Source organism: Phaenicophaeus curvirostris, chromosome 17 (genome assembly GCF_032191515.1).
Source record: "Phaenicophaeus curvirostris isolate KB17595 chromosome 17, BPBGC_Pcur_1.0, whole genome shotgun sequence".
NCBI classification, from domain to species: domain Eukaryota; kingdom Metazoa; phylum Chordata; class Aves; order Cuculiformes; family Cuculidae; genus Phaenicophaeus; species Phaenicophaeus curvirostris.
In genome coordinates this window covers 2,451,951-2,479,733 of record NC_091408.1, presented here as the reverse complement: position 1 = coordinate 2,479,733, position 27,783 = coordinate 2,451,951, and the positions used below count along the sequence as shown (strand labels likewise).

General features: G+C 44.1%; 1 protein-coding gene across 7 annotated transcripts; it reads right to left on the bottom strand.

Annotated features, from left to right (window-relative positions):
• Positions 1 to 407: 407 nt before the first annotated feature.
• Positions 408 to 26,888, bottom strand: GIT2 (GIT ArfGAP 2). Of its 7 annotated transcripts, none has more exons than XM_069871306.1 (21): positions 26,780 to 26,888; positions 21,806 to 21,939; positions 21,164 to 21,276; positions 20,338 to 20,443; positions 19,896 to 19,982; positions 19,632 to 19,762; positions 18,776 to 18,870; positions 17,940 to 17,985; positions 16,111 to 16,162; positions 15,775 to 15,847; positions 15,335 to 15,432; positions 15,080 to 15,191; positions 14,604 to 14,746; positions 13,674 to 13,823; positions 12,650 to 12,898; positions 11,673 to 11,762; positions 8,790 to 8,872; positions 8,493 to 8,675; positions 6,689 to 6,814; positions 3,857 to 3,920; positions 408 to 3,010 (listed from the first exon to the last, which is right to left on the bottom strand). In XM_069871306.1, the coding sequence occupies exons 1-21, from the start codon at positions 26,829 to 26,831 to the stop codon at positions 2,798 to 2,800; spliced, it is 2,400 nt and encodes a 799-aa protein (XP_069727407.1). In that variant the 5' UTR covers positions 26,832 to 26,888; the 3' UTR covers positions 408 to 2,797. The 7 variants fall into 7 exon arrangements, with proteins under 7 accessions (XP_069727407.1, XP_069727408.1, XP_069727410.1 ...); XM_069871307.1 differs by having other exon boundaries at positions 16,111 to 16,159; XM_069871309.1 differs by lacking the exon at positions 6,689 to 6,814.
• Positions 26,889 to 27,783: the final 895 nt, after the last annotated feature.

Below are 27,783 nucleotides of genomic sequence, written 5' to 3'. Positions count from 1 at the left end.
CTGCCGACTGAGCTGCGGTCGAGGCTAATCCAGGACCCTGGAACAGCCTGTGATGACTGGAGAGGGGCAGATTTAGATTAGACAGAAGGAGGAATTTCTTCATCGTGAGAGTGGGGAGGCCCTGGGACAGGTTGGATGGGGCTTGGAGCCCCTGATCGAGTGGGACGTGTCCCTGCCCCTCACAGGGGTTGAACTGGGGCTTCCAACCCCAAACTATTCTATGGTTCTATGATAATGAATAACTGCAACCTGCTGCCTGTTTCTTACACAAGCAAACTGCTGTGGCAACAGGAGGGGAGCAGTTTTAGTTGATCACAATTCCTTGTCACAGCTCAAGATCAGGCTCTACTCTGTCAAGATCTTTACAGAAGCAGCAGTAAATAACCCCAAATAACTTCATACGCTGAAAGGGTTTTTGCATTTTATAGCAATACAATAAACAAAAGATTGAGTCAAAATATTTTACAGACAGAACGACGCTGATAAATACAAGGGTTGGAAAAAGGCAAACCCATTTTTACTTTTCCTATGCAGCACTTTGTAAAGAAAGAGCAGGTTTGTTTGCAGGGGAAAACAAAAGATCTACTCTAAAGAAAATCACCCTGGTTGCTGTGGGTGTGTCAAACCCCCTGCCCCGCAGGGCTGTCTGATCGAGGGCTGCTCTGCTTCTCTGGGACAAGCAGATGCAGCGCGTCGGCCAAGCTTGGAGCACTCCTGCTTTACCGACAACCTCCGGAGTGTCTCCCACGAGTCACTGTGGTTGTGGAGCGAGCGCTGGCTCAGCATGAACCACCACCAACCTAGAGCACAGAAATGCTGCGGAAGGGGCAGAAGGGGAAGTCGATTAAGGGTTGGCCGTGGTGTTATAGCTAAGCCTTGCAACAAGCACAAGGGGTGGGGGGTTGGAAAATCAAGCTGGCGGAGCTGGAACAAGGGCTTGCAGTTACCAAAGTGTCCGTGTGTTCCGGGACACACAACTGAGAACTCACAACCTAAATCTGCACTACTCTGCTTTGGAAAACAGGGAGGATATGCGAAAGAAAAGGACACACTGAGAGATGTAAAACCACGATCCTGCTGTTGAGTGACGCCAATTTAAGAGTTCTTAGAAGATTATCCATGTATTTTAGCGCCAGTAGCATAGTTCTGAAATCAGTTTTACAAGCGTCTTTTGCAATTCTGATCCCTGCTTCTCTGCATTCCCAGGAGTTAAGAACCAGAAGTGCAGAAAGGAAACAAAGAGCCCCACAATGAAGAACATGAATTTACTGGGTTGCCATCAGCTTGCTCCACTCCTTCCCTCCCTCAAACCTGCACTGCTTTAAAAAGGGAGCGCAGTACAACACACCAGAACCCTCACTGTTACGGCTCTTTGTGTTTACGTGTACAAACAGAGTGGGATTTGAAAACGGACAAACTGCTGAGCTGTAGTTTGTTTCCCTAAACGTAACAGTTTTTCACCAAAACGCCTCGCAGAGCTGCTTTTGGCAGACCAGGCGCTGCAGGCCTGCGTGAGCCATGGCAGAGAAGCTGTTCCTGTGAACGCTGTCTCGATGTTCACATCATCTGCTGCAGTTTCTGCTCTTAACTACAAGGCTGCTCTAGGTGGGGAAATGACAACGTGCTTCCAAATGGGACACAGGCAAGAATTAGTGATGTTTTCCCCCACCCGTTATGGAATTCAAACTCCCAAAGAACTCTTATTTTAAGCAGGACTGACAAAGTTTTGTGAACTGTTAGGAATGAAACAACCCTGGAGCGCACACAGACACCTGCCAGCTCCCTTCCGCGCAGGCAGCCCAGCTCAGGAAGATCTGCATAAAACTTCCTAGAGATCAGAAATCTCTTCACATTTGGATCTGCTGAGGTACAGAGGTTACTCGCGATGGCAGAGGGAGCTGCTTTTGCACTGGCCCCCTTCTAACTGCCTTGTTTTGTTAATTATCACAGAGACCTCTAGTGAAGCTGCATCGTGAGTTCCTGAGCAGTGCTGCTGCGAATGAGATGGTGAAGCTGACAGTAAAAGGAAACTTAAGAATGAATTATTAAATCAGAAACAGAGGATAATATTTTAACCACTAATGCCCTAAAGTAACATCAAACACATATTAATGGCATAGTGACAACTAAAGGAAATAACTATAACGTTTCAAATTCCTTCCAAAACAGATAAAGTGACAAAGACCTTGTATAGTTTACATGGAATAAGCTCGGATGCCCACAACGACTAGTGTGGTAGCAGACTAAAACCGTAATATTATTGCACGACAGTTGATATGGGAACAGATAACATTGGGCTTGTACTCTGTTATGGGACTACAGCCTTCCTCCTGCTGGGCAGCACTAATGGTGCCGGAGCCCTCGGAGCCTGCGTTGCTGCAGGTTTCCCAGTCAGCGACACCGCGGCACACGAGGCTCCAGGACGGAGAGAGCAGAGGCGAGGTTCTGCCCTCCGATATGGACAGCTGACTTCAAGGAGAGTTTTGCAAGCAACATCTGAAAGCAGAACGTGGCCCCAAGGAAACATCAAGCAAGAGCTCGTTACACCGCTGGTACGTGATACTGGCTCACAGCTATTCGCAACATGCTATTATCTGTAACTAAACCGGTAACACAGGCACAAAATAAGGCAGTGGGTTAAATTAATCATAAAATTGTTAGAAAACATGCAAAAATAATACTGAGTTTAAAAAAAAAGTTTCTTTCCCCTTTAGTTCTCGTAAAAATGTGAATGGTTCCACACTTGTATTTGAAATTCAACCTTTAAAAAACCCAAGACTAAAAAGCCAAGTGTGACTCAGTTGTTGTTCTCTTTGGTTGTGATGGTGACCAGCTGTTTCGCGGCCTTGGCGATGTCGTAGGCGCACTGGATCACTTGCTGGGTGACCAGCTGGATGTCCGTCGTGGGGCACGTCTCCACGGGAAGGGTTTTTTTGCACTCAGATTGGAGTCGATAGGCACTAGATGTCAGCAGACGCAAGGAAGTCCTTACCAGTTCCGATTTGGGTTTCTGGGAAAGGAAAACAGAAGTTGAACTTGACAGAACGACAAAACCATTTTAGGAGCATTTTTAATCAGCTGGCAGCTTCACAAAGGTTCTTTAATCCAGAACTGCTACTGCTGTGGCCTTGCTTCTGAAAGGCCCTCTCTGGGCTGGAGGAGATGTTAAAAAACATCACTGCAGAGACACAGGGTAGGGGCAGATGAAACAACCTCCCAGAATTTCTCCTCTCTCAACTCGCAGACGTTCCAAACCGTTGCCAGGCAGCACTCAGGGAATGTTGCTTCATGCTCTCCTTTAGGGATTTACTCACACAGACTTTCTAGTGCCCATTTACTGCTGCCCAGCCCGTGTCCCAGCTGACACCAGGGTACAAAACAGTGTTCAAGACAAGCCCTTCAGGTATGCACAACAGTGTTAGATTCTCCTTGCAGTTTTATGGAGGTACAAAAACTTAATCACGGAGATTTCCCTCCCTAAAATTCGCTGTGAAGACACAGATCACTGTGATATATGGATAACAGATCTAAACAAACCTGCAAATAGGAAATCCAGGCAATGGCACTCGACTGGAACCCTGAGAGAGACCTTGAGTCCAGCAGAATTCCTGTGTAACCACACGACCCCTCAAGCTAGATGGAAGCAGCCTCCAGTTTTGGAGGAACTGCATGCAATTCTTAAGAGTTTTACATTCAAGAATAAAAGTAAAGGCCTGGATTCACACGCTCGCCCTTCCCAGTTGGTGTGCTAATAAGAACAACGACGCAAGGTTTCGTTTCTCCTGCCTTCGGCTTTTGGGTTTAATTTACTGAAGGGAAGAGGCCAAAACCATTTTTTACACTGAAAGGCACTTACTTTTGGGAACAAGGCTGCCATTTCTGTCACTGCCACGTGTATTCTCTCAGAGCACGGTATATAGCTGCAAAAAGATGCGATGGGTTATTTGTTATGTAAAGACTCCCTTTCCTCTTTAATTTCACCACCACCACTACTACTACTGTAAAAACAACCACGTTACAAACCCCCTGAATACAGAAACACTAGAATTCATCTCCCAATTGTACAGAGAATTGCTCAGCTCTTCTGTTTGCAGTAGCACAATCATCATTATTGTCATGTGTGGGAGAGCCTGCCCGAGCAAACTTGTTCACATCAGCCAGGCACAATGGGAAGAAAGATTCTGCCGTACGAAAATATTTGAACAACATGTGGCAACTTTTCCCTCTCAGTGCAGTGTTGACAATCAAAAGTGATTACAACCAACATTGTATGCGGGATCTAAGTTCAGCTTACTGCCATTTTAGGGAAACCTCGATTCATTTGTTTCAAAAGAGCCAAGAGACTGCAAAACCAGTCTACTGAAAGAAAAGTTTATAACTGCTATTGATTTAAGCAGCTAAAAAACCCAGTGACCTCTGAAGAAAAATTAAACACACAGATGTTTCAACTGATTTTATGTTTCAGAGTTGAATTTTGGCCATCCAAACCCTTAAAAGTCATTTAGCAGCCAAGTGTTGCTATTTATAGGACTCTCTATGCCTCTGAAGCAATGTGGTTTTTCTGCGCTGCTTTTCTATATCTAAGTTACACAGTAGAAGCCTTTATAAGAACACTTCTAACTTAAACTTCCAAAATACCATAACGCCCCAAGCTGTATTCAAAGCACTTGGTGGCAAGACCTGAAATCTGACCTCTGCAAGCTTTTAACCCTCGGGTTCTCAGCTGAACTCTGTGTGATCTCTGTACCAAACATGTGCCTCTCAGGGTCAGCAGCCGGACTGGAGGCTGGAGTTTGTGGCAGAGAAGCACGATGAAGACACACCTTAATTTCAAGGAGATTTATTTCCATCCTGGCATCAGCTCGTTATCAGTCGAAGTTAGGAATGCAGCCCCATGCACTTATTTCCCCTTTCACACTTCACAAACTGGAATGCTAGACAACTACTGGTAGCACCAAGCTTCCAGTACAGAATTCATACCTTGCTTTTTTGTTAACGTTTAACAGAAAGTAAAATATCACACGAAGGTGACAAGAACACCAAGATGCCTCCTTGGATTAATTTATACACAGTGAACAGACAGCACACAATTTTCAAACAGCAGCTTACAGGTCTGTGCATTTCCAAACTGCCAACTACTGTCAGGGGATGAGTTTCAGGCTAAACAGTCAGTAATTCTCTTGATTTAGCCAATAAACCAAACGTAAGTTCCATTAATCCTCCTAGAATTCACTTCTGGTTTATTTACCAAATGAAAAGTGGTCTGTTTGAAACAGATCTAACAACTATTTACCGTAAGCTGCTGTGAAGCACTGTGTTAGTGGGGTCTGTCAAAAGGTTCACTGCAAAAGACTTGGTTTTGATGCTTCAAAGACTCAGTTTTAGCATAAGTTAGTTAACGTGATGCAGTCAAAAGCAAGAGAATCTCAAAAATCACAAAGCAACAGCATTCAAGAAAATAGTCAGTGTCTGTAGGTTATGGTAGATCACTGACTGCCCTTTCAAGCAGAAAAACAATCCAAATCCCAGCCCTCACACAGTCATTACTGCAGTCATCTAGCAACACCAAAGGTGCACAACCAGGTCACTTGCAAACGCACGGAGAAGCGACACACTGGGGTCATTTTGGCGATGCAGGAAAATTGCCTTAAAAAGGAGTTTTTCTATATGTCTCAAATCACATGGGTTGTTCCAAATAAACTAGAAGCGGAGAGAAGTCTCCCAAGTTCATTGTAATTCTCATTCTGCTGTCAGGTTAACAATTTGCTCCCTGCAAGCCACACTGAACAGTACTTTTACCTCATTAAAAAGCCAGTTTGCTGATTAAACTCTTTGCTAACAAGGCAGGCAAAGTCCTAACAACAACTTGAATGAAAGAGGCCAAGATTAACGACACCTATTTCACAATACATTCCTGGGTTAGCTGCGAAGTTTAGTGTGTCTTAGAGGAACGGATTTATTTTAGAGTCTAAACACTCACTGTGAGCTCATGGAATAAGCTGACATACTTGTTGAGTTTACACACATTCCAGTAAGACACCAGGAAGAAGTGACAGCTTGGAAAAAGAGAATCCCTCATTAGCAGGAACTTGTGGTACCCACTTCCTCCAATCCTGATCCTTGCCACTGGGGTTAGAACTTGGAAAGTTCTGTTTCAAAGAGCATCTCACTTACATTTCACTTTTATTTTAGGCATTAATAAATGACATTTTTGTCAGGTTGGATGACACTACATAAACACACATCTCTCTTCATTGATTCCAGATGCCAATGGTCTCATCTGATCCCCAGGTGCGAGCTCAGGCTGCTGGCAGCGAATGTGGCTCGTTGGAAACCCTGAAACTTCTGTTACTTTTGCAAATGCCCACATCGTGCTGTTAGTTGTCACAGTTTAATTTATCTCAATGGACAACAAACAGAATAGAGACAGGAGAATCGTTTACACCAGAGACAGCCACAGCTCCAGGCTGGGCTTCTGTTCCCCATTAAACCAACACGAGGAGCTTCAACTGAACAGCTAACATCACAAGTTGGTAACTCTTTGTGTGAGTTATCTCTAGTTTCTTTCTCATTTCATGCATAGCCTTTAACAACCCCTGTGCAGACAGTGTGTGTGAGGGAAAAAGGCAGCAGAGAGAAAGAGAGAGAGGACACTGTGCCTGGGAGGCAGGGACAGAGGCCAGAGTACCAGGAGGCAGGACTGGGCTGCGGGATGGTCAGAGGCTGCAGGGGAGCTCTCTCAGCCCAGGGAACCAGCGTGTTGAAGCAGCCGAGGCTGTGTCTGAGCTTGAGCGCACCCGCACGCTCTACGGGTCTACTCAGCCAGTTGAGCACGGGAAAAGAAAGAGAAGAAAGCATGGGGAAAAAAAAAAAGGAAGGCGTTTCATTAACAGATGATATTTTTGCATCATTTTATTGCTCTCTGGTGCATGATTTTTGTCTAGAGCGTTCCCAGCACCAGCTGGAAGCTGCACTATTATATCCCAAGTACCTCACTTTGCTAAGGAAGCGTTCCCCTAGTGCAGGAAGAGGATGGCAGAACAAACCCACTGCATCTCCTGCGTGCCCCAGACTACGCAGCTCTCAGCTCACTGAGACAAAGCCAGAGAACAGGAAAATGAAGAACAGCAGCTTCACAGTTCAGTGTTTTGCAAGACTATCCTCATTTAAGTACTGGCCAACACCCCACTCCAGTCATGATACAGAAGAGAAAACAAAAAAGAAAAGAACAAGTTGTTTTAAAATCTGTTCTATTTAAGAGACCAGGTACGCTGCATTGTTTCTTTCAATGATTTCTTAAAAGTTGTAATTAAAATACTTTAAACTGTAATACACACAAAACCCAAACTCATTTAAGGCTTCTCATTATGATCTATGAGAAACAAGCAACAAGGGATTGCAGTGGAAAAGGTTACGGACAAGGGCAACGAGCCCAGCACAAACACATCAGAACTCGCCATTCAGCATGAGAAGGAGAGGCTGCTGTCCCTTCTAAAAATAGAAAAGTACAAGGAGGAAAAACACAGAACAAAAGTGGCCCCATTGTTGTGCACTTCTTGCAGCAAGGCAGGAAGCGAGGGCTTAACATAAATCGCCTGCTGCTTCTCACAGGCAAGGACGGGCAGGGAGCTAGGGAGGGGACACAGAACGGGACACAGACCTGCCAGCCTGCAATTCCAATTTTCTGGAGACCAGAGCTGCTCCAGACCAAACGTGTGCAAACCTGGGAAGACCTAACTCTTATTTACAGTCTTCTACACAAGCTGTGCAGGAGCACCCCCTGATGATCAGTCAAGGGCAGTATCGCTGTTACTCGCTCATGCCTATTCTGAAAACAAATCATTCTGTGGGGCCAGCAGCTCCTCAAGGCAACTCAGCTCTGTGTTGCCTCATGTGCTGATGGACAGACTCCTGTCTACCCAGCTATGTCTGTATCTGAACCCAACAGTCCAAAGTAGTTGGCTGGTATGTTATCTGCACTAATATTTCAGTAGGAAAGCTAAGTTCGGCTTGCCTCCATGCATTTTTCCTGAAGCCAGACTTGGTATCACTATCACATTCCTGCAGGGTGTCCTTAACTAAGGACACGGAGATCTGAAGACCCGAATTACACCAAATTCCCTGCAACACGTTTGATTTCTAACCGAAACACTACTTTCGGAGGAGGACTTCACAAGTGCTTTGCTCCCAGCACTCCCCATCCCAGCTGTGGGCAGGGCAGGCAGTGCTGCAGCCAGAACCCACTCGCAGGGGGCTGTGCTGGCCTTTTGGACAGGAAGGGTGTTCCCACCACCTGTGCTGGTGGCTCATCCCTTCTCATCCCGGGGCACCAGAGTGCACCAGGAAACACCACGGACCTACGTGTTTTGTAGGTGTGAAACTAGGATCTCCAGTGTTAACATAGGTGGTCATGGTGGTACTTCTGCAAATGCTTGTAGAATCATCTTCCTTTCCTCATAAGCTCTGGAGCTTTTCCAGCACTCGTGCCTTACCTGTCATGCTTGTTCTCTTGTGCTGCTCGCAGCAGCTCCTGAATATTCTTAGTGATCTGCTCGGTTTTCCGAATCACATCTTCTGTACTGGGCAAACTGGAGCTGGGGGCTGCGTCGGCGTCTTCAGGGATGGATCCCTCCCCCTGCCAAATGACGCTCCTCTGCCGGCCCTTCCTGCCTGACCTGCAAGAGAACAGAGCAGAGCTTGGCCCTGGGGGACAGACCCGGCTGCTCACACAGCTCCCCGTCCTTCAACAGCACGAAGTTGTGCTGCCAGCTCCAAGTCACTGCACCTACCCTGTCTCCTCCAGCTCCAGAGGGGTGGTGGGGTTATCGTAGTCGCTCTCGGACACACTGCTCTGCTTCTCCAGCTTCGAGGTCTGCAAGGAATACAGATTTATTTCAGTGCTGTGCGGAAAAGAAGAGCCCCAAGCTGTAGCAGCACCACGTCCTCGTTCTTTAGCACAACAGCCCTGCACCAGCCGCTGCCCTGGAGCCCAGGGAGCCCCTCTGCCCCACGCTGGGCTCCTGCTGCCACCTTGCACCTGAGGGCCTGGGTGCTACCAACACGGTACGGCCCCACTGACCTCCAAGTGAGGGCCCTGCCCCAGCACCCAACGTGGCAGGACAGACAGCCACAGCACCAAATCCTTCACCTGCCACGTGGGCATGGAGTGGGAAGCCCACAGGGGGACAGACACCAAAGGAGGAGGGCAGGACCACCATGAAGCAGGAAGTCAAAACAAGAAGGGGAAGCCCACCACGCATAAAAAGGGCAGACCAAGAGCAGGAAGGTCGCAGTAGGCCAAAGGCCAGACGTGGCGTGGGACGCTGAACACAGTGGAAACAAAATCCAGCACGGGAGGGCCATGACAGAGCAGAGGCCAAATCAAGCATGAAGGTCTGACCACAGAGCAAAGGCTGACCTGGGCTTGGGAAGTCCACCGGAGAACAGGACAGCGAAGAGGGTGGAGGAGCATTGCAACATGAAAGGCAAAATAAAGACAGGAGACTGAAATGATGGCAGGAGGCCCAGTGTGGAACAGAGGCCAAACTACGGGTGGGAGACCAAAGAGCATGTAGGAAAGCAAATCAAGGAGAACTGGAGCCTGTACAGATTAGAAGTTGAAATGAAGACAGTTAAAGTCTGCTGGAGACTGGAGGCCAAAACAAGGAGAGCTGTGGCCTGTGGCAGACTGGTGACAAAACAAGGCTGGGAAGCCAAATAAGTGAGAGTTGTGGCCCACGGCAGAGCACCGGATAAAATCGGGGCAAGGGCCTAAGCACTGGGAGTGGAGGGCTACAGAGGAATGGGTGTCAAAAGGAAGGTGGCTGGTCACTTCCAAAGTGGAGAGTGAAACAAGGGCAGCAGGTACACAGGGAAGTGAGGGCCAGAGCGAGCACTGTAAGCACAGAAGGAAACGAGGGCTGGACTGAGTATTGTAGGGACAAACAAAGTGGAGGTCAGAGTGAGTGTGGGAGGCCCACTGCAAAGTAGGAGGCTGGTCCTGCTGGGAGTCTGAACCTGAAGTAAAGGACGGATGAAGAGTGAGACACCAAAATGAGCTTGGAGGCCAAATCTACAATGAAGACTGAACCCCGAGTGAAGGCCTACAGCTGCGTGGGAGTCTGAAAAGGAATACAAACACTTCTCTTTCAAGTCTGCTCTTGGGAAGTCTTGTTTTAAGAAGGAAATAAGCAAGGCCTAAATTTTGAACACGTGGTGGAACAATATGGGTATAAGCTACTCCTTATTTTCTAAGAAATAAGGCATCTAAACCCTTGTGTTGATATTTGCTTCAAAGTCAAAGAGACTTGGTCAGAGTGAAACCTCAAAATGCAATCAGCTCATTCTGATGAAGAAGGTACTTTCTGCAAGCAGAGCAAGCCAGTAGCTCAGGCTGGTCAAACAGCAGCATAAAAGCTACAGGCTGTTTGCCTCCACAGTTCATCGGTCTGTGAAACATCAGGATGCATCTGCTCAAGGTCCGTTGCTTTAGTCACAGCCCCTTCAGAGGCAAAAATAGACATTACTCTGAAGCTGCAAACGCAATGTGCTTCTCCCTTCCTTTGAATATGTAACTCACTATTAGTTCAAGGATTCCAAATAAAATGTAATCTAAAAGCAGCTGTCCCGGACAGACGAGCCTCTCAAACTGCTTGTCTTGCTAAATGTGTTCTTTAGCAAGGTGCCATTTTATGCTCACTTCTAGCAGATGAATCAGACCAGATTTAAATATCCCACTACAAAAAAATAAAAAAAAAACCCAACAAAAATAAACTCAAATGAACAGTGTTTTAAAAACAGTTTAAGAAGCTGGACAAGGCTTCTTCCAATAGCTAATAGCTCCCAGATAAGGCCTCAGCAAAGACAGGGTCTTTGGAATAACAGAAGCCGGCAGAATGCATTTAGTGTTTCTTGGTAACACCACAATTTTTCTTACAGCGTCAATTCTGTAGTTAACAAAACCCTCAAGAACACACTTCTGTAGATCCCGATGGAACCCAAGGTAAGTTTCTTCTATATGCTCTCAGCGTCTTTAATCTTGCCCTGAAAGGAACTTTGCTAAAAGGAATCCCCACGCCCATTCGGGCTTTCGTCTCTCAAGGTCAGCAGGAAGCAGGCTAGATGATTCCAAATGTATCAGAGGGCAATACAAGTGGCTACCTGTTTGGATGCTTAAAGAACTCGCTTCAAACAACCTAATGAACATCTGTCAGATAAAGAGTCAATCAGTACCAGTTGGGATTGGTGCAAACCAACAGCCCCCAGAGAAAACAGGCTTCAAAGCTAGGACCCAGTCAGCTTCATACGCCTCATGCAGTGCAGTTTAGTCAGAAGGAGGAGTTATGTATTGATTTATGAAATACCAGTGAATGCCCATGAAATTACTTTCCAAACAGCGACTGACTTGTCTTCTGTCTGTTTTCAGTGTTACGCAGATGAAGGAGTGATCTGGAGTAACAGTGCATGGTGTTAAGTGCTAAAGACTTTAGCTGGTGTGAAGTTAGAGAGAGGCAAGTGTCCACAGCACGTGGCAGAAGAAACGGAAAGTGATGAAGCGCTGCTTCATGCAAGCATGAAGGTCAGGCAGCATAAAAGGGGAGAAGACAGCGTAAGGGCTTCTAGGGAGACTGCTGCCTCCTCCAGGTAAAAGTCCAATTGGGAAGGTACTTAACCCTTCGTGTGCTTTCATCCCTTGACCAGGAAAGCGTGGAGGGGAAGGAAGGTAGAGATGAAGAGGAGGTCACAAACGCACTCCTCCCGATCTAAAAAATGGGAAAGAGAAAAACACTCGGGAAAACCAAAAACAAAACACAAATAAATGCTTAAATGAAATAAAGGAACATTCTTAAAACCATGGAGATGACATGAAGCAAGAATGATTCTGAGAATTTGGCTAAGCCTCAGTGAAGTTAATTCTTTCAAAATACAACTGATTTCATGTTAACTATAATACTGATATTCCAAAGATGCTGAATTCCACAGAGTACAAAACACATTCACCACAACACCAAATTAACCAGCTCCACATAACAATTTAGTGCTTCAGGCCCACTACTTCCATCCCAATTTCAAACCAAATGACCAAAGGACCTACAGAAAGCACTGTCATGTTCTGCATACAAAAGAATTCTGGCATTTCTTGCTGCCAGAACTGCCTTTCTATCAATATGCCAATATAATTTAAAATTCCAAACTAAGCATAAGAAACTGGTGGCCTAATGAAGAAGTTCACTCCAACTGTATTTTATCTTTGAGAAGTGGTTCTGACGTTCCATAAACTTGCACATATCTGTGTAGCTCAAGAAAGAAGCCCATGAACTTCACCTGCCTTCTTGGAATACTATTTTTTGTTTCCCTTCTGGTTTTCAAACAGCCACACATTGATATTTGGCTCATATACTGTGGTTAAAAGAACCAGCTGAGCAGAAGCCAGAAGCTCCACTTCATATATTCCAGAACTGTTATAGCTCTGACTTTGCAGAACACTAAGCCCCTGCAGACACGTTAATACAGCAAACAGCATCGACTCTTACAGTTTGAATTCACTGTGGAGCAGGCAGGTGAGCAGCTTTGGCAAATAAGCACGGTTGGAAGAGACAGAAAAGCTGAACATGAGGAGAAACGCAGAAGCACCAGCAGTTCTACTTACATGTGGAGGGAAAGGCTGCAGTCTCGTGATGCTTTCTTCTGGGTACGTGACCTCTCCCATGGGGAGGTAGGGTTTCTGCCCTGATCCGGTCTCATACATGGACATGGGCCTGCTGCCCCGTGCAGACGGTCGCCGCTTTAAAGAAGAATTGTTGGCAGGGTCTGTGTACTCAGAACCAGTTTGGACCTGATATATATTGGTGGTGGCCTGTCTTCTGAGGTTGGTATTTTCACTCTGCAGTGTTTGAAGCTGAAAGAAATGTTTAGCAGTAGGACTGGCTTCCAAACTGGGTTTTTTGAGCTTTAAACTCAGGATTTTAGCAAAAAATGTTCAGCTTTCTGTTTGTATAAGACTATCTATACATAGTAACTCATATTGCAAATGAGACGCCTCTACCTTACGCTCGTCTAAACAAAACCCACGCTGAAGGTTTAAAGCAGTAATTGAGTTTACTATTATATCTCATACGTGCTATTTCCCATGGATTAAAAGACAAGGAAATAAATAAATATTGGCCTCCTGGTACACAAATACTTTATATTGTATTGTTACATTCCAGATTATTTTCTACTGCCAAACTCCATTGGGGTTTTAACTTCCCTTCATTCCAGCTAGGCTTATTAATGGAAAAAAATCCAGAGTATTTACTAGACAAGGTGGCAGTACAATATATTGAGATGTGCACGTGGCAAGATCTGTGCTAGCACTCACTTCCACAGTGTTAAAAACTGCTTATCTTGAAGCAAGACAGCAAAAACCTACAAAACTTGCAACAACTGTCTTGTCACTTGGAAAGCGTGTCAAAATGAACTAAAAAATCATCATCACCTCCACAAAAAACACATTAAACCCCATGTTAGCATATACATTTAGAATCTCATCTGATTCCAAAGCAGCTCCGTTTTAAGATAGGTTTTCTCACTACCCTAATATTGAGTTACTGCACCTTCAGTCTGTGCAGTTTTATTCTGGTCAATTTAAAATACACCAAGAGAGGAAGGGGTTGTGTTATTGTGCCTATTACCTTTTTCTGCATGATTCTCAGCTCGTCACTCAAGTTGATGTTCACTTTCATTAACTGCTGAATCTTTACCTCAGAAGCCACCAATGCATTTTTAACTTGCATATATTCTTGGGCTGTCACTGGTCCATCTGACAAGTCCGAATCCAGGCTCTATAAACAGAACAATAATTACACCACTGAGAAGCAGCCTACTAAAACAAAACAAGACAATGGATTTCGACAGCTTTTCATGTTCTTACTTTAAAGGAATCGGGGTTCAAATCAAGCCCAAATTGATAAGATCCATTCATTAAAATAATTTTAGCCCAATATAGAAGAAATTTGCTGTTTATCCACTCTTAGCTCCTCCATGCACAAAACCACTTGTCTCAACATTTCAGTGACATAATACTCTTTCGTAAGGACCTTTTTTAAAATATGCAATAAAGAACCGGAAAGTCATAGCTTAATAAATATCTAGTGTGCATGTTATCACGGAAGATTAAACCAGAACTACCAGATTTATTGTCCTTTTTTAACCATGCTGCATTATTTTCAGGAATGGTTTAAAACACTCAGTTGCTATTGGTCTGCTGTAAATATTTCTTCAGCAGGAAGCAGTAAATGCTTGTGAAATACCATGGAACCACTGACTGAAGTGTTTTGGTAGATCCAATTATTTCATTTGTGCAACTACACCTATAGCTTAACTCAAGACATGCACAGTGGCGCACATTACTTTCCAGAGTCATTACTTTTCCTTACGTCACAACACTTAATTTGGTTCAAGTTCACAGACTGAGGCGTGACTCTGAAAATAATCTGAAAATGAATGAAAATATCAATTTTCTGCTCATTTATGCATGTTAAATCCCCTCACAAGGACAAAGACTCGCTGCAGATTATCTTTATGAACAAAATTTGGTGCACGTGTAAATATTTCAAGCCTACCTTCTGTCTGCTTGATTTCGCTGCATTTGTTTCCAGATCTGTATCTTCATCTGAAGCAACGCTGTCATAATCAGGCTGGTCATTATCTTGACTCTCACTACTATGTTGATTGCTGATTGATTTGAGTATCAATTCCACGTTTTCTGTAGATCAACATATACCATTTAAAACCGTGCTGGGATGTTTGGAGAAGAAACGGAAGCACATACTTTAAAGTAATTTTAAAAAAAGGTAAAATCAGAAAATATCTTCAAAAGAGAGACAAGACGACGCATCAGAATAAAGGATCATTCAAGTAGCCCAGTTCGCAAAACTTAATTTAGATCCTCCTAAGAGGTATGTATTATTTGTGTCAAACCAATCAAAATTCTATGGTTTTCTCTTTTAGTTTCTTGTGTTTTGGAATGAGGCTATGGTTTGGATTAAGTTACTGAAGAACTGCATATAGAAGAGCTGACAGACAAAATTATACTCACCTTTTGAACCTGTGAGTGGGTTCCCCTGTTGTCTTCGTTTGGCATCACTTAAAATATCTATAACTAGCGTAGCAAATTCGTGGGCATTAAATCGAGCCAGTTTCTGTCTTCCCTGAATTACAGAATAATGCAGAAAAACAGAAGTACGTCATGTAGCAGACAACGAGTAGAGTTTGACTTAAGACTGCAGCACTTACAGCAAGGTGATGGCTCAGTGACATTTATTCCAAAAAGCGTATTAAGGAGACTGCCTACCTGATTCCTGGTTGAGGAATATTCAGGATTTACAGGAAGAAAAGGGACGACTGTGGTCTCTGTCACAAGTGTACTATGATTCTGAGTAGCAAGCCAAACTGTCCAAGGAAGAAGAAAGAAAGAAAAAGAGGGAATCACTTTCTGGTACTATTTGACAGCGTTTCTTGTCAAAGAATAAGAGACCACAATTTCAAATGCAAACACAATCAATCCAAAGGAAGGCTTTTTTTTTCCCCCACAGGGTTCTCTATGTTGTAAAAAACACAAGATTTTTTTTCAATTAACATCGTCTTCAGACAGTGCAAGACAAAGAAATGACCATTATCGGTAATTACTGAATACAAAAGTACTTTAAACAGAACATATGCTGGCACTGTCACCTGCTACGCAATGTAACTACTCAAATTTACTTTGTACACATTCCAGAAAGTCTCATTTACCTGCATCTGTTTCCCTTCTGTCAACTTCATCATACACATCCATGGCAAGTTCTTCAAATAAGTGGTTGCTTAGCTGGGGAAGAAGAGAATTATAGCTTGAAAAGAAATGAAACCTAACACAGAAAACATAACAAGTGAACCATTAAGTAAACATATACAACCACCCAACTGCTGGATAAAGAGGCAACAATCCCGTTCTACACTTTTCCTTTACTGGTTATTGGATTTTTTTGTCTCCTAGCTGGTCACAACAAGACCTCGTGTATCTGGGGTGAAGTAGATTTACTGTGGGAGAGCGGCTAGTTTGCCACATCTAATCAAAGAAGTTTTACTTACAGACTGAAGCTTCTTCTTGGCTGCTTTTGCAAGTTCTGATAAATCTAGACTGCTATGAAAACAAGAAGTGATCATTACATCTACAGCACTGAATGGCTTGTTTAAACACAAATTCTACTTTTCAATAATTTAGTGATTAAAATGTTATTTTATTTGAAATATATTAATCTTACAGTATTTTTAATGTAGTTTTTAACACATTGATCTTACTGATATTGTTAACGCTATTTTACCAACAACTACATCATTTTTATCACACTTTTTCATAGTTATTTTGCAAGCAATAGGTTGAACAGTAGTTTACTTACAGCCGTCTTATTTCCAATTGCATAGCAATAAAAGAAAAATAGCAACTTATGATTAATGCTGGATAAGTTTTATACAAATATGATTTCATTGATCATAACCAAAAGTTAAAAGCACCCAGATGTTCAAAAGTATGAATACTTTCAAATAAAAACGCAGCTTTCTTGCAAGCTTTAGTTTCAAAATGCAGCATGAAGAAACTAGCACCATGGGGCCCTGTATTATCTACAAAATCTGTTTCCTAGGAATCCCGATTATGTGTTCCTTTAAGACAATTATCTTGCATTTTAACAAATACAGTAAATCTCTACAATTCCCTGATTTTCACAGAATCACAGAATCACAGAATAACCAGGTTGGAAGAGACCCACCGGATCACCGAGTCCAACCGTTCCTACCAAACACTAAACCATATCCCTCAGCACCTCGTCCACCCGTGCCTTAAACACCTCCAGGGAAGGTGACTCAACCACCTCCCTGGGCAGCCTGTTCCAGTGCCCAATGACCCTTTCTGTAAAGAATTTTTTCCTAACGTCTAGCCTAAACCTCCCCTGTCGGAGCTTGAGGCCATTCCCTCTTGTCCTGTCCCCTGTCACTTGGGAGAAGAGGCCAGCACCCTCCTCTCTACAACGTCCTTTCAGGTAGTTGTAGAGAGCAATGAGGTCACCCCTCAGCCTCCTCTTCTCCAGGCTAAACAACCCCAGCTCTCTCAGCCGCTCCTCATAAGGCCTGTTCTCCAGCCCTTTCACCAGCTTAGTTGCTCTTCTCTGTACTCTCTCCAGAGCCTCAACATCCTTCTTGTGGTGAGGGGCCCAGAACTGAACACAGTATTCGAGGAGCGGTCTCACCAGTGCCGAGTACAGAGGGAGGATAACCTCCCTGGACCTGCTGGTCACGCCGTTTCTGATACAAGCCAAGATGCCATTGGCCTTCTTGGCCACCTGGGCACACTGCTGGCTCATATTCAGTCGGCTGTCAACCAACACCCCCAGGTCCCTCTCCTCCAGGCAGCTTTCTAGACAGACTTCTCCCAGTCTGTAGCACTGCATAGGGTTGTTGTGCCCCAAGTGCAGGACCCGGCATTTGGCCTTGTTAAACCTCATGCCATTGGACTCTGCCCAGCGGTCCAGCCTGTTCAGATCCCTTTGCAGAGCCTCCCGACCCTCCAGCAGATCGACACTTCCACCCAGCTTAGTGTCGTCCGCAAACTTGCTAAGGGTGCACTCGATGCCTTCATCCAGGTCATTGATGAAGACATTGAACAGGGCTGGACCCAGCACTGAGCCCTGGGGAACCCCACTTGTCACTGGCCTCCAGCTGGATTTCACACCATTTACCACCACTCTCTTTTGTTTAAATAGCAATATTCCTTCTAGGAAAAAAAGTCTTCCAAGACTGATGAAGGCACACATTAAAAAGTGAGAACGGCAACAACCTTAAAAAGTTCAGAAAGAAAAGGAAACTTCATTATTAGTTTTTTTCACATTGCCATTTTCAGACATGGCATGGAATCAGCATCTTACCTGTCTGCCATCTGAGGTATAACAAAGTGCTGCCCGTTTTTATGCTCTAGAAATGAAAACAAATTGCACTTTAATAGGTTGTTATTCAACCACAGTTTTCAAAGCTGTCGCGATATCCAGCTGGGATTCACTTTTACTAAAAGACACAGCAATGAGAAACCCAAGAATATACACAACAGGCAGACATAGAATAATTCATCTTGCATGTAAGTACTCAATTTCCAATTACAAGAAGTCAGCAAGTCTTAAAAGGCTCCTACCACAATTTCCTGGTGCTATCAAAGATTCCAATTAAAGCTTATCAACTGTATTAAAACTGCATTTTAAAAGTTCTAACTAATGACTAAAAATTTCAAAGCGTGCTTGTGTTCAAAAGGTACCTATTTAATTGAATACTTCTCTGCTTTTTCATGTTAATGGGGAGAAACCACTTTGAAGAGCTTCTACATCATTCCCTGCAGACTATCCAACATTCACAACATCTGTATTTCCCCTGGAATTCGCTTGAAGTTAAACATAGCTCATCTGATCTTATACAGTGGGTTCTCCACGCTTTCAGGTTAACTCCATTTACAGAGCACGTATTCATGGAAAAACAGAAAGGAACTTAATTTTTAACTTAGGGATACTTAAAATCCTGCAGTTTTATCTGAATTTTAAGTGCATTCTCACTAAACTTACACCATGTCCTTTCTTAAATTCGTCCTTTATAATGTTAGAATATTTGAAATGCATATAAAAAGTGGAGTAACACTGACATAAACATTATGTCCCATAGTCTGAACTGACCTTGAATTAACACAGAAAGATCTCAAGAGTGCAGTTTCTCTGCTTACCTGGTTTCCTGCCACAGAGGTAGAACGCTAACCTGTCTGTAAGCTCATACTGTATTTCCACCAGGCGGTCGGCCAGTTCATGATGACCCCCTTGCCTGATTTAGACAAACACAAAATGAAAAACTCATGTAATTTTTCTGAGACATACAAAAAGGTAAAAATGGTCAGACAAACAGATCTAGGACAAGCCACTGTTCAACACTGCATGTTTGAGTGTGTCAACACAGCACAGACTCACAGCAGGATCTTCAACAGGATGTTTCAGTAGGAAGAAAACATATAGATAAACGTTTATAAACTTCCCCAAGTGAGTGAGTGAAAACCCTGAAAAAGCTTTGCCACTGCTTTGCTGTAGAAAAAAGCAGATTATATAGGGTATAATGAATACTTGATTTATAGTTTTTAGACAGTTCCTGAGCTCATGCAGCAAACTCGCCTGATCCCACATTTAATAAATAGAAAATATTCTGGCATATTGCGTTCTGCGACCAAGTGACCTATCCAGTCTTCAGATTCCATGTATGGCCTCAATTCAAAAGCAACCAGAGCAACAAGGATGTTTTATTTATACAAATGTCCAGCTTCTACTTTATCAGCAACGTCCAATTTTGCCTAGTTTGGCTCAGCCTGTTTCATTGGGATCACAACTGCTGTCTTATGCATCCAGGAGAATACAGGCTAAAAAATAACAAAAATGCTTATTTATACTCTTTATGCCTTTAATCTTTCTGAGAAAGGTACTTATTAGCATTTAACAGTCAAATTATTTTCAAGACAGAATGATATCTAAGCAGGTTCATCGTGTGATTTAAGAACATCAGTTAGTACAGAAGAGCATCACACGTCAGTCTTCTACCTTGCATAGTCAACTGGAGTTTTTCCATTGGAATCTTGCGTGCCAGGATCAGCACCATAAACCGCTAATAATTCCGCCTGTAAAGTCTGTCCTGCCTTAGCAGCAACGTGGAGTGGGGTGTTTCCTTTCTCCTGTAAGTAATGAAGGAAAAGCACATCGCTCAATCAACAGGTCTGAGTAGAAGATTGAAATACCACTTGAAATTAAACACTGAAAACTTTAAGAACTGGTAGTATATCAAAATAATGAAAAAAGTGTTCATACAGGATGAAAGAAGTTGGCTTGAGCTCCTAAGGAGAGTAATCGCAAACACGTCTCCAGGTTCCCTGTTCTTACACTGGAATGGAGTTGCTGAAAAAGAAGCAGGATTGTACTTAACACAACAGCAATAACTGTGAATCAGCATTTGCTTTTTCAGTTGTGATTTTAGAAACGCCTATGGAAGAATTCTTGCTATAGCTATTTTGTGTAAACATTTTTCTCCAAGCTAACCTAAATTGATGCCTCTCAACCATCCACATCTCCAGTATCCATATATATTACCAAAAAAAACCCATGGCTTCAAGTTGAAGTCAAGCTGTGTTTGTTTAAGTGCTAAGGAACAGTAATATTTATCTCAAGTCAAAAGCAATGAAAGTAATTCAGTCAGATTTCTGTTACACACAAACTGTAGACTCTGCAGGCTGCCAGCAAAAAACATACTAACCTTACTGAGATCTTTGGCGGTAACACTGTCATCTTCACGGCATGGCAAGCGATGAACAAATGCCAACATTTGATACTTGGCTCTAATGAATTCTGCTTTATTGGGACTGTAAAGAGAAACCCAAGCAACAGAAGGAAAAGAAAATAAATATTAGTGCTTTCACAACAGTAGATGCTCTAGAAAAAGGAAAATTCACAAGACTGAATTAGATCTCTGCATGCTGCCAGTAGCAAAGTTAGACACGGAAAAATCCTTTCATCAGAGAAACAACCCCGTGCAGATTGTCTGACTGTACACAGCAGGCTTTTGTTACAAACATCAAAATACCTGCAGAATGTAGGGTGTGGTGTGTATTTCTTAGAAGTGAACAAAAAATGTAAAATTATGCCAACTTAAGATCTATACTTACTATACGCAGTTATTTACATTTTAAAATGAAGCACCATATTCAGTGACTGAAATAATCTCTCAATCTGTTTTGTAATTCATCAACCAAACTCAGTCTCTGCAGCACTCAATTAACTGAAGCATGAGGATTAGAAGTCTTTTGATTCAAGCACAAGTAAAGATCCTCACTACTCAAAGGCAGATGTCAGCAATCAAGAGTTCAGAGAGTTCAAGCAATGGATTTCTGTTTTTGCAAAAACTTTCTAGAAAATCATTGGAAATTAAAAAGAAATACAAGTGAATAAACAACTTGTTTGCTCCTGTTCTCTTCCAGCAACAACACATACAGAGGTTCCCACTGATACCTTACTGCCTCTGTCACTGCTAAATAAAACAATCACACTTCTATAAAAACTAAATTCTGTATTTTTCCACTTACTGCACTTTATCCTGTGGGCTAGCTTTGCGCCTTCCACTCATAACAGAGGCAGGGTCCAGCAATGAATGTTCCCATATGGAGTTAGCACCATTATTATACAGCGTTTCAACCATCTGAAATCCCAAACGTAGACAAACAGGCAGTAAAGAAATTTTGCTGCTCGCTGCAGACTGACTAATCAAATATCTGTAATTACTTTCAAGCTGACAGCAAACCAACAGAGATTCATATTGTGTGCGCCATCATCCATAACCTACTGGGATATCAGAACCAGACACACATCTAGAAGGTTGTTATGTGGAAAGTAATAAGAAGCCCCTTAAAATTCTTCTGTCTTCCCAGCAGCAGCTCTACTGAAAAGAGACTATATATTGAAAATTTATGTTGAAGCAGATGCATTGCAGAAGTCTGAAAGAAAAACTGGCAGCCTTCCAAACAAAGGTATCAAATCCAAAAGACACAGGCAATTCTGATTTCAGGGGTCCATCAGAGCAAAACAAGAGAAATAAAAGGAGGCTAATTTAGAAAAAGAAAGCGTAAGGGGACCAGTCCCTCTCAAACAAAAGATTCACTATTTAGATGACATTAAAAAGTATTAAAAAATATAGTTTTAATGAAGGAAGAAACAGTTTTACTTTTTACCTGCAGCAGTGTTGGAGGCCATGGTGTATGCTTGAGATGTCTCACTTGAGAGATGTGACGTCCCAGACTCCGATGAACGCTACAGCACTCATCACAGATCAGAATGCCCCTGTTTATAGATGCCCAGCAAGGATCTGAAAGAGAGTACGTTGCTTACAACACAGAAGACAACACGACCTTGTATTTCAAATGCAGAGTCTAAAACGAGGAGCCATGCCTTCTAACCTTAGCTTTAGTGTTTAGCTCTTGTATGAGCCTGCAAACACTACAGCCCCACTGCACCTCTGGGTGCTGGGGAAGTGAGAGCCCTGGCACTGGCTGGGGGTGCAGGAATCTTAAGACAGCAAGAGGACTGTGGCAAAAATAAGAAAAAGCCCCACTGTTTGTAGTTCCTTCTAAGAAAATAGAACACTTTCCTTTGTAAGCCCAACAGGACACCAAATTTATTGCCTCCTTGAAGTGCTTTCATGTCATTGTAGTGGAGTCCTACAGAAATATTTCTAACAATAGCACCTACTTGTTCTCACGAAAACTCAGAAGTCTCTAAGTAAAACGTGGTAATAGCAATCATCCCTTTTCACATACCTGTCAATCTTCAGTTCTATATTATTACAATGGGTTTTAATTTCCACATTAAATAATTAAAATATTCAAGACTATCACAGTAAAAGAAAGCAGCAAGTCAAGAACTGTCAAAAATATGAACTTCAAAACTCTGAACAGATCCAAACTGGAGCCATCTTATACGCAAATCAGAAAGACAGGAGTAGTAAATAATATATATCCTAGCTATTATGCACCTTCAAGCATCAAAAAATTTAAAATCAAGTAGGAACATTATATCAGAGTGAAACTGAATTTACGCACAGCAGGACATTAAACCAGGGTCCCTCTGTGGCTCGGTCTTCAGGAGAAACTCGGGTTTTCCATCAGTGATGAGAGATTCAACCTGCCAAGAACTCTGTAGTAACCGAGTAGCAAAGAGACCTAGCGCATCCCAGGAGAAACAAAAAGGAATTCAAGATCTCTTCTATGCTGGAAAATTCTTCTTAATTTCAAACCCAGAGGTGGGTTTGCAGCCAAGTGAGTGAGCACAACCCAGGCCTGGTATCTGATGGGAGATCTGCATCCTGTCACAATACATCTGAGCAATTGTGCATCATGAAAGTTTCCTCTGGCCCATGCAATGAATTTACTGAATCCCTGAAATGTGAGATCTGATCACAGTTGTGGTTTCTAAGCCGAGTTGATGGTGTGTGTGTGCTGAAGGCAATGCAGGCAAACCTGTTCGAACCACGGGCCACAAGCGATGAGAGCATCCATTCACAGACGATAACTATCAGAGCCCAGAGCCAAATTAAAGCATAAGTTGTAGGAAAAAAGCCTAACCTAATTTTAAAAAAACAAATTAATAACAAGCACACAACCTCCTTATTAAATCATTCTATTATTTTAACAACTTTCACTTCTCAGAAGGAAAAAATAACAATGAAATGAGATGCATTAGTGCTAACCTAACAACCAAAGAATGGAGACAGCCTTCCAGATTAATGAGTTTCATCCTTTTCCATTACAGACAACCTTATCAAGCACTCATTCATAAACTAATAGGATTCTTATGAAAACCGTTACATTTCTTGTTTCCTTCACTGGTCACAGGCTGCTTGTGAACCTCACCATTTGGACTAAAAGTCATCATTAGGGTTTTTTTTTCTTTACACCCATCTCAATACCTAACTGAATGGGTTTCAAACAACGGCCTTTTAGCCATGATAAAGCAAGCTTCTGTTTATTTGGTCATTTCATAGCAGAAATAGGGCTTTAAAATCCTCCTGAAAAGAAAAAGCTGAGTCCTTGCTTGCAGCTTGTACACTACTTAAAAAGAAATTTCATTGATGAAAGAGTTTACATTTACGTAGAATCTGACAAAAGCCAGCAGCACGGGAAACGTGGGCGGTGTGTCACAAAAAAAAAAAGAAGAAAAAAAGACAAGAGATTTGGCAAGGAGACTGAGAAGTTCAGCACAGTGGGCAAAGAGAATGCTTTTTCTCCTACTTCGTGCTGCCAGAGAGGGGACTGACAGCAGCTCAGGCCCCAGTTTAGAAGCATAAACGATATGGAACAAAGCGGGTTCGACAGTGTGCCTGGTGGAGAGTGGACTGATCAACAAGCGACAGAAAGTGAAGCACCGCAACCTGCTTTCTGTGTCTAGAAACAGGCCAAATCTGCTTTCAGGAACCCGGCAGGGCGATTCAAAACAGGAAGCGTGTGATGAAGACAAGGCTGAGCCGCGAGGGTGCACAGTGAACTGCCCGAGAATAGGAAGTGCACCAGAAAAGTGCACGTCAGATCACCTCACGTAAAAAAGAACTATTCACACATCAACACAGCAGCAGATGAAGTCGATGAAGTTTGAGGGGCAAGTACTAACTATTAGAGCAGCCAGGCATTCCGCACTGGCTACACCTGAATTGGGTGCAAAGGGTGCAGTCTCTCCTGCTGACCCAGCTGCACAGCCAGCAGTTTGGGTTGGAAGGGACCTTAAAGATCACCAATTATCATTCCAATGCCAAATTCTCACTGATTTAAGTCAGAGAAGGGTTTGACATTTTTTTATATACATTTTTTTTTGTTTAAGAAAAGATTAAGTTAAGATTTATTCATATACATGGATAAGCTAGCAGATTTCTTCACCAAGATCAAGTAAATATCTGACAATGCTATATTGTCACACCATCACCAAATAAAACCACCAGTTTACACGATTATCCTAGTAGTGATTCTGCTTCACAGCATAGTCCTGATGAGCTTAACAAACGCAAACACAGCAACACAACTTTATCTCAGCATTGTAACGCCACTGATACTTAAATGCATAGATATGTCACCTTGTACGAGATAGGGACAACTGCCTGCATGAGATAGACAAGCTCTGTTTATCCTGAAAACAAAATTCTGTGAAGATAAAAGCAACTCCCTAGGAGTTAATTTGGGATTTTTATTATTTTTGCAGGTTTTTAAACAGAAGTTTCGACAACAGATATTGTTGTCCCCTCTCCCACACTGTATCTTCTAGATATTCAAATGTTTTTGAGGTTCTGAGCAACTTGATCCAGTGGAAAGCGTCCCTGCCCACGGCAGGGCGATTGGAATGGGATGGTCTTTAAGGACCCTTCCAAGCCAAACTGTTCCATGATTAGCATTTTAATTCATTACAGTATGTACCTAAGTAATTATACTAGAAGCAGCACATGGCACAAACAACAAAACCAACATAACGCTGAGAAGAAAAGAGAAAAAATATACATAGTTGCTATAAAAAGCAAACGGGACAGTTTTAAATATAAGAACAGCAAAACTACAGATGGGCAGAGGGGGAGATGCTGCTGCCTTTCTGAAAATTATATTTGTTTCAATAAGCTCCCACGTTTATCTGCAGCAAAAGACAGACGGCATGTGTGTAAACACGGAGCACGTGTTGCTCACTGAACATTTCCAATCCAAGTGTACAGGACATTTCAAAACATCCTTCCCGCAGAAGTTTGGGATCCCTGCACTCAGCTCAGGCTGTGGGGCAAGTCACAGACTGAACATGTTCAAATTCTGCTTTCCCCCAACCTCTACAATCAGGGATGTGCCCAGAGTCCGCCCCGTGGTCATAGAATCATGGAATGGGTTGGGTTGGAAGGGAGCCAGCGCCAACTTAGCAAGAGATTTGACTGTTGTGAAGTTCACAGTAATGTTAAAACTATAACGTGCATAAGATTTCTGGGAAAATTTGTACATATGCATATAAGTGGGAAATGCATTCTGTCCCCAGCTCTTGTCTCGCTGCACAGGAATGATGATCACTCCCTCGCGTTGCCCAAGCCTGATTAAAGCATGCTTGCTTTCTAAAAGCTCCGAAACAAATCTTAAGAGAGTCTATTTGCTGTGGCATCCTTCAGGGGTCCATACTAGAACCAGTGCTATTTAATATCTTCCATCAATGATATAGACAGAGAGATCGAGGGCACCCTCAGCAAGTTTGCAGATGACACCAAGCTGAGTGGTGGAGCTGGCACATCAGCAGGGTGGGAGGCAATCCACATGGACTCGGAAAAGCTGGAGAAGAGGGGCTGTATGAACCTCTTGAGGTTCCAGAAGGCCAAATGCAAGCTTGGGGCAACCTGTGGTGTCAATACAGGCTGCGGGACGACCTGACAGAGAGCAGCCCTGAGGAGAAGGACTTGGGGTGCTAGTGGAGGAGAAGGTTGACAGGAGCCAGCAATGAGCGCTTGCAGCCCAGAAAACAACCGTGTCCTGGGCTGCATCCAGAGCCTTGGGACCAGCAGGGAGGGAGGGGATTCTGCCCCTCAGCTCCATTCTGGTGAGACCCCACCTGGAGCCCTGGGTCCAGCTTTCAAATCCTCAATATAAGAAGGAGATGGAGCTGTCGGAGTGAGTCCAGAGGAGGGCACAGAGATGATCTGTAGGGCTGGAGCACCTCTGCTATGAGGACAGGCTGGGAGAGTTGGGGTTGTTCAGCCTGGAGAAGGCTCAAGGGAGACCTTAGAGCAGCTTCCAGGACTGAAAGGGGCTCCAGGAAAGCTGAGGAGGGGCTCTAGATCAGGGAGTGTAGGGATAGCACAAGGGGAGACGATTTTAAATTGGAAGGGGGAACATTTAGATTAGGGGGATTAGAATTAGACATTAAGAAGCAATGTTTTGCTGTGAGGGCGGGGAGGCCCTGGCCCAGGCTGCCCAGAGCAGGGGTGGCTGCCCCATCCCTGGAGGGGTTCAAGGCCAGGCTGGATGGGGCTGGAGCCCCTGATGCAGTGGGAGGTGTCCCTGCCCATGGCAGGGGAGGGACTGGATGGGCTGTGAGGTCCCTCGCACCCAAACCACTCCATGATTTCCCGTCTTTCCCCTCCAAAGGAAGCGCCGCTGCCAGGATGGAGGGGGAAGGGCTCGCCCCGCGCCGCCCGTGCTCACCCTGCGCGCTGCAGTCGGCGCAGACCTCGCTGCTCCTCAGGCGCTTCGACATGGCCGCTTCCCGGCGCGGCCCCGGGCGCCCCCGCCGCCAGCCCCCCGCCACCGGCCGGGCCGAGGCGGCAGCGCGCAGCCGCCCTTCGCCAGGGGAACGGGGCGGGCGGCGAGAGGCGGGGCCGCGCCGCCATCTTGGGTGCTGGCACCACAGCGCGGGACGCCATGTCTGTCCCTAGCAGGCCGGTGCCGCCATCTTGGGTGCTGGCGCAGGGGCCGGGCGGCCATGTTTGCCCCTGGCAGGCGGCTGCTCTGCTGCTCGGGGCTCGAGGGGGGGTTTGCTCGGGCACGGCGCTGTTTGGCTTCTTTGTCGCAGGCGTGGATAGTAGAATTGAGGGCACCCTCCACGAGTCTGGTGGTTACGCCAAGCTGTGATGCACGGTTGATGCGCTGGAGGGAAAGGGATGGGTCCAGAGGGAAGGGATCATAGAATCATAGACTAGTTCGGGTTGGAAGGGACCTTAAAGATCATCTAGTTCCAACCCTCCTGCCATGGGCAGGGTCATCCCGCTACATCAGGTCACCCAAGGCGCATCCAACCTGGCCTTGAACACCTCCAGGGATGGGGCAGCTACAACTTCCCTGGGCAACCTGTTCCAGGATCTCTCCACTCTCATGGTGAAGAAATTCTACCTAATGTCTAGCCTAAATCTGCCCTTCTCCAGTTTATAACCGTTCCCCCTTGTCCTATCACCACAAGCCTTTATGAATAGTCCCTCCTCAGCCTTCTTGTAGGCTCTTTTCAGGTACTGGAAGGTTACTATAAGATCTTCTCAGAGCCTTCTCCAGGCTGAACAACCCCAACTCTCTCAGCCTGTCCTCACAGGAAACGTGCTCCAGCCCTCGGATCATCTTTGGACCGGTTCGAACAGCTCCATCTCCTTCTTACATTGAGGATTCCAGAACTGGACACAGCACTCCAGAGGAGGTCTCACAGGAGAGGAGTAGAGGGG

Coding starts and splice junctions, on each gene's coding strand:
- GIT2 (XM_069871306.1), bottom strand. CDS start 26,831: ATGTCGAAGCGCCTGAGGAGCAGCGAGGTCTGCGCCGACTGCAGCGCG. Junction 15,433..15,774: donor CAGAAGGGAAACAGATGCAG/GTAAATGAGACT, acceptor TTCCTTGGACAG/TTTGGCTTGCTACTCAGAAT. Junction 12,899..13,673: donor TGAGAATCATGCAGAAAAAG/GTAATAGGCACA, acceptor CATTTCTTTCAG/CTTCAAACACTGCAGAGTGA.